Here is a 13,298-nt window from a genome sequence, read left to right as displayed (position 1 = left end):
ATGTTCTACAGTGTATTTATCCATTACGGTGTTTTGGAAATTTCCAACTTTTAGCAAGTATGAATAGTGCTGCACATTCTAGGGCATATATCCTCATTCCTCCTGGGTGTATACCCAGGAGTGACATTGTTGGGTCATAGGATACTCAAATGGCCATGTTAATAGAAATGACCAAAAAGTTTTTCTTTTTACATGTTTGTTGTCGTTGTTTGTTTTTTGAGACTTGACTGTCTCCCACACTGGAGTGCATGATCTTGGCTCATTGCAGCCTCAAACTCCTGGGCTCACACAATCCTCCCACTTTGGCCTCCCCAGTAGCTGGGACTATAGGCATGCACCACCATGCTCAACTAATTTATTTCTTTCCTGACCTTTTCTTTTCTTTTTTCTTTTCTTTCTTTCTCTTTCTTTTCTTTTCTTTCTCTCTTTCTTCTCTTTTCTTTCTCTCTTTCTTTCCCTCCCCCCTCCCCCTCCCCCCCCCCTCCCTCCCTTCCTTCCTTCCTTTTGTAGAGGCAGGGTCTCACTATGTTGCCCAGGCTGCTCTCGAACTCCTGGGCTCAAGCAGTCCTCCTGCCTCTGCCCACCAAAATACTAGGATTACAGATGTGAGCCACTGCACCCAGCCAACGGTTTTCCAAAGTGGTTGTACCAAATTCCCCTCTGTCCAACAGAATACAAGAGTCAGAAATGGTTTCAGATCCACGTTAGTGACCTTGGGAAAGTTTTTAAGTCTCCCTCACCCTCAGTGTTTACATCTGTTCCATGGGGCTGCTGTGAAGACTCAGTGGGAGATTTACCCTGGCAGGAGCTCCATCAGTGAGATGTCACTCTTTCCTGAAAAACTCTGGGGTCTTCACAGATCTATGCAGGTAATGCTCCTGCTCTAAAACTGAATAATCTTCTCAGAGAGGTCCATCAGAACACATTATAAGTTCAACTCAGCTCCTCTCATATGACTGGTTCTTCCCATCTGAACACATGGGCTCGCTTCTTGTTTCATATTAGTTGCTGTTCACCTTTTATATCTGAAACAATGTCAAGTACAAAAATCACTGATATTTGGTGAGCGCCTTAAAAGCCCCTCCTTCTCCCTGAATCCCACACAATTCTATCTCCTTGCAATTCCAATCACTCTTGGTTTAATCATTTCATCCATATCGTGACAAGTTGGAAAATCTTGAAAGTGCTATGGGGCAATGTATAATAGTTGGTGCATTGGCACAGAACGGGGACTTTATATAAAGACATATCATCTTTCCAGAGTGTTCCAAAAGAACCCGAATACTGATATGTGTGTGTGGGGTGGCAAGGGGGGAAGGGAATTAACTAGGATTTAACTAGCTAAGGCTTGAAAGAATATTTGCCTTTTTCATCCTTTTCCCCTTCCTCTCCATTTGGCCTTTCTGCATATACAAGCTCCATGAAAATTCAATGGTTTCTTGGTACATTGAATTTGCAAGACAGTTTGATGACATCTTATAAGCTTGAAGATATGAATACCTTGTGGACGCAGACATTCGACACCTAAGGCTATTCCTAGAGACATGCATTCTTATCTGCACCAAAGGTACCTGAGGCAGTAATGTTTAATAGCCCCAACTGGAAAAAAAACAGATACCCATCAACAAGATGATGGATAAACAAATTGTGGCATATTCTCTTGATGAAATACTATACAGCAGTGAAAGTGAATGAATCACAGCCATGTGTGACAACAAACAGGTGAATTTTTCTAAAATTTTTTCTAAAAACAGATTAGGATGTATGAATCTTGTTTTTTTTGTTTGTTTGTTTTTGTTTTGTTTTGTTTTGTTTGACAGAGTCTCACTTTGTTGCCCAGGCTGGAGGGCAGTGGTTTGATCTTGGCTCACTGCAACCTCCGACTCCTGGACTCAAGGGATCTTCCCATCTCAGCCTCCTAAGTAGCTGGGACTACAGGTTCACATCACCATGCCTGGTTAATTTTTATTTTAAAAAAGGTTTTTGGAGAGACAGGGTCTTGCTATATTGCCCAGGCTTGTCTCAAACCCCTGGCCTCAAGCAGTCCTCATGCTCTGCCTCCCAAAGTGCTGGGATTACAGGCGCAGACACCGTGCCCTGCCAGGTGAATCTTAAAGACATAATGTTGAACCAAAGAAACAAGAAACTGTAGAATATATACTATATGATTATTCCATTTATATAAAAGCCCAAAAGAAGCAAAGTAAAATTGTATTGGTTAGGAATGCATAATAAGGTAGTCAAACTTTTTTTTAAAAAAGCAAGATATGAATACCATAGTCAGGTAGCGATTATTGCTGGAATAAGGGGCTGTGTAAGCGTGTTGGCAAAGGGGGTTCTGCAGAGGTGGTGATGTTCCATTTCTAGCCCTAGACTTGATTTCATGAGTGTTCATTTCAGACCAATTTCTTAACTCCGTACCTTTATGTTTTATGCATTTTTCTTTGTGCTTATTGAATTTCACCACACAAAAAGCAGAATGGGAAGTAATCAAAGTGGTTCTGGAGAGACGTGAGTATCAAGCAAACTATACCACCCAGAACCCCTATCCAGCCAACTAGGACCTGGTTAATTATTTCCTCCTGGGAGTTCAGACTTGTCACCTCTGGGGTCTCCAAGGTAGAATAAACCTTTAATTCCAACTTGCAGGAGTCCTTGTGATTTGAAACGTTCACAGAAGTAACCCCAAACCACTCTCTCCACTTTCAAAAATGGTCTTTGGCTAAACAGAGCAAATTTGTTTAGAGACTGACGAATCGCACCTCTAGACACAAATCCCCTTCTCTTTTCTGTCTTTTAAGTTTTTTTCCTGCCTCCATCCTGCCTTCTCCTTGCAAGATGCTGGGGAGCGTCCGGCTGTCTGCAACCGAAATGGAACCGGGTGGAAAACAGGCTTTCCTCCCAGGGGAGGAGGAAGCACCCCAATTCCCCCCTCCCTGCCTCCCAACCATGCGGCGCTCCCCTCTCTCCCCCACAAACTCCGCTGAGCCCGGTCCCCCCGCGCCTCCACGATTGGTCGCGGGCCCTCATGTGTCGACACTCTGGGTGGGTCCTTCTGCTGTTAAACTCATCAATTGCTCCCCTTTTCCGTTTGCTGGCCAGTGGTTCAGACCTTTGCGCCCATTTTTTTTTCCTCTTTACCTTCTTCTACCCGCAACCCTCCACACCAGTCTTATTTTAGCAAAACCTAGAGAAGGAGGAGGTGGAGGGATTTGGAGGGTGGAGGGGCATTGCCGCATCCAGGGGCAGCTATTGAGTGGCTAAGCGGAGGGCGCATACCTCTCTCTCTCTTTTCCCCCTGTTGGGAATTTTCAGGATTTCACTGCTGCAATTTAACCCCAAGATGAGGCACCATTGAGCGAAACGCTGTGCGCACATACACACTCACACTTCCTCCGGGAGCAGAAGAGGCAGCCGTTGGTGATTCAGGAAGAAAAAAAAAATTTTTTTTTTTTTTAAACCTGGACCCTGCGGTGTGAAGACTCCTTAGGAACCCTCTGGAGCGTCTTACTCCCCCTCCCTCCTCTTTCCCTTCCCTTTCATCTTCTTTGTTTTTATTTTATTTTATTTTTGGAGCTACAGATCTTTCAGCATTTTTAAGGTCTAGGAACTCCAGCAAAACAGAAGGGCACTTAATTTTTTTTTTTTTTTTGCCCTCCCCACCCAGACCTGGGTTTCGTCTTTCTTTATTTTTAAATATATATATTTTTTATTTTTTATTTTTTTTAATGGGCCGAGCGCACTCCTTTTGCAAGATGCCAGCCTGACCCGGACCTCGGAGGAATTTGAAGCTTCCACTGCGTCCCGGGGGGGGCGTCCTTTGCAAACCGTTCGCGTCTTAAAGGGGGTGTGCGTTGGGTGGATTTTTTTTTTTTTAACTGTCTTTTTTTTTTTTTTTTTTTTTTTTTTTTTTTCCGGAGTGGGTGGACTGGGGATTGCCTGGATTCCTTCCTCGGTTATTTTTTGCCTCGCTTCTCTCTCCCCTCCCCCCTCCTCCCCGGGCCCCCGCGCCCCGCCCCCGCACCCTCCTCCCGCCCCTCCTTCTCCGGGGTCAGCCAGGAAGATGTCCCGAGCTGCTATCCCCGGCTCGGCCCGGGCAGCCGCCTTCTGAGCCCCCGACCCGAGGCGCCGAGCCGCCGCCGCCCGATGGGCTGGGCCGTGGAGCGTCTCCGCAGTCGTAGCTCCAGCCGCCGCGCTCCCAGCCCCGGCAGCCTCAGCATCAGCGGCGGCGGCGGCGGCGGCGTCTTCCGCATCGTTCGCCGCAGCGTAACCCGGAGCCCTTTGCTCTTTGCAGAATGGCCCGCTTCGGAGACGAGATGCCGGCCCGCTACGGGGGAGGAGGCTCCGGGGCAGCCGCCGGGGTGGTCGTGGGCGCCGGAGGCGGGCGAGGAGCCGGGGGCAGCCGGCAGGGCGGGCAGCCCGGGGCGCAAAGGATGTACAAGCAGTCAATGGCGCAGAGAGCGCGGACCATGGCACTCTACAACCCCATCCCCGTCCGACAGAACTGCCTCACGGTTAACCGGTCTCTCTTCCTCTTCAGCGAAGACAACGTGGTGAGAAAATACGCCAAAAAGATCACCGAATGGCCATATCCTTTTGCCCGAACCCCAGCAGCAGCTGCGCCTCCCCCTCCTCCCTCCGCCTCCCCTCTTCCAGGCTGGGAGAGAGACCCGGGGGTTGATGGGAGGTGGGGAGGAGGGGGGGTCTTCCAGGGGCTGGGAGAGGGGGCACCGGGAGGAGTGTGAAAGAATCTCTCCACCCCGAGCTGGGTTGAGCTACCCTGGAGGCTTGGGAATGGGTTTGTGGGGGGCTGGGGGGTGGGCAGCGGAGAGTGGATCCTTCCCAAGGACCGACTCTAGAATGAGATCTGGGGCCTGGGGTCGTGCAGGGGCCTTGGTGGGGGCTTTCGAGCCAAGTCCGGAGGGTTTGGAGTTTTACGGAGTGAGCTTGGAGCGGGCTCGGGCCTGGGCGCTTCTGGCCAGGGCAAGGGAACTATGGGGGCCTTGGTTGGGTTTTCTTGGCCGTCGCTCACTGGAGTCCACGCAGGGGAAGCTGGACAGCCTCTCCACTACTGCTTTCCCCAAGGTGGGGGGCCGCCGCACTTTTAGGGCAGGGCGCTTGGGGGCTCCCAGGGCTAAGAGCAAGAGGGAGTCCATGTGGCCTTCACACTGAGAAGCCAGCACTGGCCGAAGTGAGTACCCCAGGGTGGGCCGCTGGTCCGATCTGGAGAGGGTAGTGATGGGCTGGGGGGCGCTTATGTTTCCCTCATGTGTGTAGGTCCCATTGCCTTTAACTGCTGATTGGGGAACCTCATCATCTTTGGGGGTGTCGAGAAAGAGATCCCATTTGCTTTATCTGGACCCCTGGCCTGGGAAGACCTGATCTGGATACTTTCAGTAAGAAAGACAGGGCAAGAGCAAATGAGGTGGTGGGTCCATTGTAGAGCACCATGTCCAGCTTCTCCTACCCCGAGTAGCCGAGAGGGAACACCAGGAGAATCAGCACCCATGTGGACATCTTGGGTAGGTAAATGCCTTTTAAATTTTTTTTTTTTTAATCAAAGATCCAGAGGAAAAAGGTGAAGCCCACATTTTCGTCTGTGGAGATGCTATCAAAATGCAGATCTTCTGTGTTTCTTTAAATCCCTGCCTGCTTGAAATAAACCTTGAGGAGGGCTTAACATCTATCGAGATGTAGGCAGGCAAGGGTGGGTAATTAGTCGGGCTTTCTAGCAGTTATCTAAGCATGACCCAGATTCCAGGAGGGGGGACACACCCTGCTGCCCAGGCTGGCTGGCCACCGTGCCATGCCCAGATGTGCCGCTTCTCCGCACAGTTCCAACCAGCTGCCCTCTGTGTAAAAATGAACGGGCTGGATGGGTCCCTGGGGCTCAGCGATGAGTCCCCTATCCCTTTTGTATGTGGTTTTGCAGTTATAGACTAAACGGGGCTGGGCCCTGTGTGGTCTCCGGGGGTTGCTGTTTGAGGAGCATGGCGGGTGGTAGAGGGACTCACTTCAGAGGGGTTCAAAATCGAGCCTGGCTCTTGGATCCTGGGTGCTGGGATTGCAACAGAGGGCACTGAGGTTTTGGAGTGTGTGAGTGGTCTACTTTGAGGGTGGGGAAAATTAAGAAGTTCAGCAGAGGTGCTTTTGAGGGGAGCATACCTCTAACTACGATGCCATCTCCGTTGGTGCCCAAAGCAGGTGCCAGGTCTTTGCTTCCTAAGTTTCAGCCTCTTAAAGAGGCTGGTTCTTAATGTTAGCAATTCCTCACCATCCCAGGCCCATTGAAGTGCTCAGGGGTGGCGTGATTACTCTGCCCATCAACAGAGTGAGGAGTGGGAGTGCCTTGCAGGAGGACAGGGTATTCATGGGTGCACACCCAGTTAGCTCCAGGAGTGAGAGGGCTTTGCTCGGCTGACAGGTTTCCTCATTGAAAATGGCTTTAGATCGCCTTCTGGAGCCTGGATTTGGAGACTTCTAAGAGGAAAGGAAGGAGGTGGGGAGCCCTTCTGCTGTGTCCTTAGCTTACCTCTGTCCAGCCTGAATCCTGCAGATTGGAGGGCTGTTGGGGGAGAGGGGGATTGCAGCGGCCCCTCGGAAGGGGGAATCGTGGGAGAGGGAGGCAGGTGAATTGCGAGTGTTGCTTGCCACTTCATCGGTTCTCTGGCCAGCTCGCCCAGGGCTTTCTTGCTCTTATGATGAGTTTGTGCATTTTGCTCTCTGCAGACTGTTTTTATTCTCTTTGGCCCGAGGTAACAAACACATTATACATCCCTACTCTGGAAGGGAAAACTCCCCACCTCACAATCTGTGATGGAGCTGGGTCATCCAGGACTGAGCTTTCTCTGTCCTGGATGGAGCGGAGGGCGGTGGCGGGGTGGGTGGGAGGGTTGGAGATGAGAGGGGATGGACAGAGACCTGGGGAGGGAGGTAGTGAATAAAAGAATTCAGGCCAGTGTAAAGAGAAAGACACGTGGAATGTTAGAGTCACGATAACCAGGGCAGAACATTTTACTTTTTTATCCAAATATTTCTGCCATTAAAAAAAAATGTTTAAGCATATCCTGAGAGTGAAAAAAAATGTGTGTAGGTACTTATTCTGAACTTTTAGAATAAAGTCTAATGTATGTACAGGCAAGTACATATATTCAGATGCATAGATTTTTACAAAATGAACACACCCACGTATCCAGCACCCAGGTCCCGATCAGTCCCCTGGAAGTCCCCCTCCCCATACCGCCTCCTAGTTGCTCCCCCAACAAGGGTACCGCTCACCTGACTTCTAAGGTTCATTTTGCCTCTTTTAAACATCATGTAAATGGAGTCACACAGTACGTTCTTTTGCCACTGGCTTCTTTTGCTCACATCTGTGTATGTGACTCTACTACAATCTATCCATTCTACTGTTGATGGGCATTTGTGTCATTTCTGTTTGTGCCACTGGGAACATTCTTGTGTCTTCTATTATTTTTTTCCCACAGTTCTCTTAGATAGGAGTGGAATCGCCCCTGCTACTTTTTGATGCGTGTGTCGTGGGATGTGTATTTGGAAATGGTGTTGACTAAGGGTTGCAGGTCGATATGGAAAGCAGGTTCCTCCCTGTCTTGTGGAAGAGAAGTGAGTGAATGGTCCATGAACTTGTCTGTATGCTCACAGGGCCTAAGAGTGCTACTTCCAAATGTAAATTCCGGCATGGTACACTGGTGAAGGATGCAGTCTTGCTTTCTCCACACTCAGGGCAATTTGTCACTATGATTTCTTCCTCTTTCATCCCTCAGTGGGTCAAACTTGAAGCCATCAATGAGAATCAAGAATCCTCATTTATTTCATTATTTCCCCTCTTCCTAAGTGAGGAAACCCAAATGGAAGTGTTTGATGTTCAAATTTACATTGCCGTGTTTTTCTCATGCCAGGCAGCAAGCCGTCTTGACCACACACCTTGGTTTCATGTTTTCATTGACTGGAATTGTGATTCAAATAGGGCCATGAGGGTCTCTGATGATTGCCGAAGAGCTCAGATCTGTCAGCTCAAAAAGGAGCATCTGTCAGCCTTCCTAGAGTTCCCTCCCCACTTAATGCCACTCACTCCTTCTACCAAGTGCCAAGGTGAATGTCATCTTTCCAGCCCTCCCTGTGCCACCAGGTCTCCCACCGAACATGATGTAGAAACTCAGGCCATCAGAGGAACACTGGAAGCAGGTCTGTGTATTATCACGCACAGTCTCCTGAATTACACGTAGAATTCCAGCTTTTCATCCGGTTTGCAGAAATCTTAACAAGACACCTAAAGTCACATTGACATCAGGTGACATCACTTTGACATCTGTGGACATTGGCTGATTGGCACTCCTCTCATTTTTTTTTTTTTTTTTTTTTTAAGAAAAGCTCTCTAAAGAGAAACTTTCTGCATGAGAAGCGCTGGGAGATATGGGAGCAGGTTATCAGACTCTTGGCCTGTCCTGAGAGATATAATGTTCTAGAAAGTACTGCTGTAGAGGGCAGGATGGTGTCACTTACGTGATCCTTGTACTAGACCGGCTTGGCTGGTATTTCCAGAGGAGCAAAATTCTGCGAAGTAAAATTTAGCACGGCTTTTCCAATGGGAGTATTTTCAAAAAGGGTGCAATTTCTTATCCACAATTCCCCAATCCCAAAAGCTCCAAAAACCAAAAGACGAGCTCATATAGAGGTAAAACCTAACCTGAACTGACTTCAGTTTGAAGTGTTAATTTACAGTTTTCATTCATTCTACTTGGTGTGCATTTGCGTATGTTTTGCAGCAGAAATGTTAGATGTGCTTGATGGTGAGGTGCTGCTTCAGCTCCTGACTGTTAGGTCTGCATTGTCGTCCTGTCAAACTTTCAGGTGTATGGAAGTCGTCTTGTTAACAGGATGGTTCTGGTCCAGCAGGATTTGGGTGGGGTCTGGGATTCTGCTTTTCTAGCTAGCTTCTAGGGATTCCCCATGTGGTAAGTTCATGGGCTAGGGTTGGAGTATCCAGGTTAGATCATAGAGACATCTTGTTATCATTTTTCTTTTCCTTAAAAATCAGGTTTATAGGGGCCGAGTCTGGTGGTTCACGCCTGTAATCCCAGCACTTTGGGAGGCTGAGGCCGGTGGATCATAAGGTCAGGAGTTCGAGACCAGCCTGGCCAACATGGTGAAACCCCGTCTCTACTAAAAATACAAAAATTAGCCGGGCGTGGTGTTGTGCGTCTATAATCCCAGCTACTCGGGAGGCTGGCAGGAGAATCATTTGAACCTGGGAGGCGGAGATTGCAGTGAGCCGGGATTGCACCATTGTACTTTCTTTTGAGACTCTGTCTCAAAAAAAAAAAAAATAGGTTTATTGATGTATAATTTATTTGTAGCAAAATTCACCCTTTTGACATACTGGTCTGCAAGTTGTGACAAATGGATGTAGTTGTGGCCACCACCCAAATCAAGATATGGGACAGTTTCATCAACCCTAAAATACCCCCACAGTGCCCCTGTTGAGTCAGCACCCCACTTCTCCAGCCCCTTCAACCACTGATCTGTTCTCCATCCCTACAGCTTTGCCTTTTGCCGAAGGTCATATAAATATAATTTCACAGTATATAGCCTTTTGAATGTGGATTCTTTTACTCAGACTTTGAGATTCATTCATGCTGTTGCCTGTGGCAGTAGCGCCTTCCTTTTTGGTGTTGAGCAGGATTCCATGATATGGATGGACCAGAGTTTGCTTCCCAGCCGAAGGACATTGGGATGCTTCCAGTTTCAATGATTATGAATAGAGCTGCTATAAACATTGGCGTACGGGTTTTAGTGGGAACATTTCATTTCATACATTTCATTTCTCTTGGGTAAATTAACCCAGGAGTGAGATTGCTGAGTTGTGTGGTAGGTGTATGTTTAATTTTATAAGAGGCTCTCAAACTGTTTTCCTAAGTGGTTGTACCATTTTACATTCCCATCTTTGCAATGCGTCTAAAAGCCCTGAGTTCTGAATTCCAAAGCACGTCTGGCCTCGATGGCTTAGGATTAAGGATGTGGATCTATGGAAAGGAGTGGAAGTAATAGTGTTAAATCCCGGTCAGAGAAATAAGAAAGATTAAGGATGTCATTCAAAGCTATGTGCCTGCACTAGAGAGAGAGAAAGAAGGGGTTCTCTTGGGTGGGGTTCCACCCCTCCCTGGTAGTTCTACCATTCCCCAGGAAAAAGTCAAGCTCTGAGGCTGTGAGACCCATGATCTTTACCCTGTTCTTCACCACTGCAACCCCAGTGTGTGGGACAAAGCAGGCATCCTATAAACGTTTGCTGAGCAAATGAGAAACAGTGCCTGTCTTCACCCATTAACTAAATTGTATAACATCTGATCTACCCTTGTGCCAACGTTTTAGGATTTTGATGGGTTTTAGGTGCAGGGGGTTGAGAGACTGTCCATGAGATTATCAGACCAATGAAGGTTTCTGAAATGTTAGTGCTTGAGTAGATTGGATGCAGTGGCCCCTTGAGAATGAAGTCTTACTTCAGGGACTTGGAGTGGGAGGCATCTGTTGGGTGCGTAGGGCTTATGTTTCCCCCTCCCTGTTCCCCCCCAGTAGCAAGCACACATATACACTTTCTCAGCAATAAAAAGCACCGCCGGGAAGGTGGACTCCATCCAGAAATGATCAGAGCCTAAGAGCCGTGCAGTAACGCATTTCCGAGAATGCCAGCTCAGCTCCTGAGAAAAGGGCCGGATGGGATGGTGCCTGCTCTGAAAGAGGGCAGAGAGGAGAGGGAAAACACTCCGGACTCTGGGTCAGACTGGCCCAGGTTCACATTATTCACCAGCCATGTTATCTTGGGCACCAGAGCCTATTTCTTGACATGCATGATGAGAATATTCCTTCTAGTAGCATCTCCCTTGGAGGGCTCTCAGGAGATTAAATGGGGTCGTGCGTGAAAAATGGCCAGCACAGTCTCCAGCACAGAGAAAAACCCCAAAACGCAAGAGCCGTAATACCATGGAGTCATTTAGGTTCCAGTGTTCTTTTTTTGGAAACCGGCCAGAAAAGAGGCTTTCTGGGTAGGAATGGGAGCGAAGGCCCCCCCCACCTCCCCCCACCCCGCCCCCTGCGACTGGTCAGTGTGGATTGATTAACCTGATCGTGGCGCTCTTTAAAGCCACCTTTGGACATTTTGCATTCTCCGTTCTCTCTGGAAGCTTTCAGGGGAAAAAAAATTCGTGGCCACTTGACCCATTTTTCTATTCCCTTGGGTCTAAGGTAAAATTAATTCTCTTTCCTCCTTTGGTCCCTCCCTCTCTCTGTGGGTGACAAGGTGAGGGAGTTTTAAAGTATATAATTAGCTTCCCTCTTCCCCTTTTGCACGCCCTGTCTCTTCCTTTGGGGCCGGTCGAGAGTGCAGCCCAGGATGGCCACCCCAGGTGTCCACTGCAAACTCCACAGAAAAACTTTGCTCAACTTTTGGTTTAGAATTTAGGTACCTCCCTCCCCTTCCAAACTTTGGTCTTCTTTCTCCTCACTCCCTAAAAAAATAGGAAAAACAAGGAACATTCCTGGCGAGGGAACCAGATGGGTGGGCACAGCAACTTGGGTTTCAAAAACCACTGGGCCTTAGTTCTTATCTGAGTAGGGTGACCCTTCAGCCAGGGTTGCCTGGGACTATCCTGGGTTTAGCATCTCTGGAAACTCACAGTCCTGGGCAAACTGGGACGCTGGTCACCCTAATGGTGAGTTCTTAACACCTGAGAGAGAAGAATGGTGCAAGAGATGGTGCCGTTGACCAAGAAAGGGGGAGAGTCAGTTACTTATTCCCTCTGAAAAGCCAAGACTTTTTATTGGAATGAATGCAGCTTTTAGAAGCCGTCTTTAAGGCAGCTAATACAAGAGAGATTCCAGCTATGAAGGGAAATGCCTGAGTTAAGTCCGGATCAAGTTTTGACATCTCGCTTCGGTCAGACACGGCTTTATCTGCCGTTCAGACTGGGAGCAGCCGTGAGTCTTCCTTAAAGGTGCCTGTTGCTCAGGCGGCACCTGCAGTTAGAAATTAGCAGCCTCCTACCCCCAGCCCCCAAATAACAGGATTCGAGAGTCCCCTCTCTGGAGCCATGAGGGAAACCCAACTTAGTCACCCACTTGCCAGTAAATAATTTTCACGCTGTTAAGTTCTGTTCTCATTTTAGGCCTGTGTGTAAAAAATATATGTAATTTTAAACTGATTTTTAAAGTATTTTCATACGAGCAGCATTTGCAGGAGGGCGAAGTCTGGATGTTACCTTTTTGTGAAAGTGGATGGATTTGTCTTCAATGAGACTCTGGGGCAGACTTAAAACTTGGCCCGCAGTGGTGTTACATGGATTCTGATCTTCCAGAGTCTGTCACGTTCTTTTATCTCCATGATCTTTATTATCTTCTTTATTGAGAATGATGGGCATGGTGTGTGTGGGTGGGAGGGCTATGCTGACCATCACTGCAGTGAAATGTGTTCGTGGCATGTTGTGGCGTCTGCATAGGAATGTGTCTGTTTGATTAACAGCACAAGCAGTGGAGGCTGTAAGGAGGAAAAGAGGAGGGAAGGTGATATTGGATGGAGGGGAAACATATAGAGCTTGGGAACAGGCCACCCTGGCTGCAAATCTCAGCTCCAGCTCACGGTTGTGGAGCCTCAGTCTTCTCCTCTGTAAAACAGGGACAGTAGTCCTATGTCCGAGGAATTGTAAGAAGGTTAAAAGATACTGTACCCAGAAAGCACATGGCATATATAATCATCCTGTGAAGTAGCCAACTCAATGAATTGTATTTTATTTATTTTGAGTCAGAGTCTCACTCTGTCACCCAGGCTGGAGTGCAGTGGCATGATCATGGCTCACTACAGCCTCGACCTCCTAGGCTCAAGCGATCCTCCTGCCTTAGCCTCCCGAGAAGCTGGGACTATAGGCATGCACCACCGTACCCAGCTTTAACAACATAAATTTATATATATATATATATATATATATATTTTTTTTTTTTTTTGAGATGGAGTTTCGCTCTTGTTGCCCAGGCTGGAGTGCAATGGCGCGATCTCGGCTCACTGCAACCTCCGCCTTCCGGGTTCAAGTGGGACGATGGGCATTTGGGATGTTTCTAGTTTGGGGTGGGGGATTGTTTGTTTATTTGCTGTTATGAACAATGCTGCTGTAAGGAATCAATAATTTTGAATGAATGAATTTGAGGTGTTAATTTTAGTCTGTGTACTTGGAAATCTAGCTTCACCTAGAATCAGCTGAGATTCATCAGCATTTATGGCAGGAGCTAAGCCATTT

The 13,298-nt window shown here is 47.9% G+C and overlaps 1 protein-coding gene across 9 annotated transcripts in view; it reads left to right on the top strand.

Moving 5' to 3' along the window:
* Positions 1 to 13,298, top strand: part of CACNA1A (calcium voltage-gated channel subunit alpha1 A) — a 418,584-nt gene that overhangs the window by 114,115 nt on the left and 291,171 nt on the right. For 8 of the 9 annotated variants that reach the window (XM_054673094.2, XM_054673090.2, XM_054673092.2 and 5 more), the window contains one exon: positions 4,295 to 4,588. The exons of the other annotated variant lie outside the window; for it this stretch is intronic. In XM_054673094.2, coding sequence (XP_054529069.1) covers positions 4,295 to 4,588 — 294 coding nt within the window. The remainder of the gene's footprint in view (positions 1 to 4,294; positions 4,589 to 13,298) is intronic. 9 annotated transcript variants of the gene reach the window in all.

The sequence above is a fragment of the Pan troglodytes genome, chromosome 20 (genome assembly GCF_028858775.2).
Source record: "Pan troglodytes isolate AG18354 chromosome 20, NHGRI_mPanTro3-v2.0_pri, whole genome shotgun sequence".
Lineage (NCBI taxonomy): Eukaryota > Metazoa > Chordata > Mammalia > Primates > Hominidae > Pan > Pan troglodytes.
The sequence above is the reverse complement of the archived record's forward strand: the minus strand, read 5'-3'. Positions and strand labels throughout refer to the sequence as shown.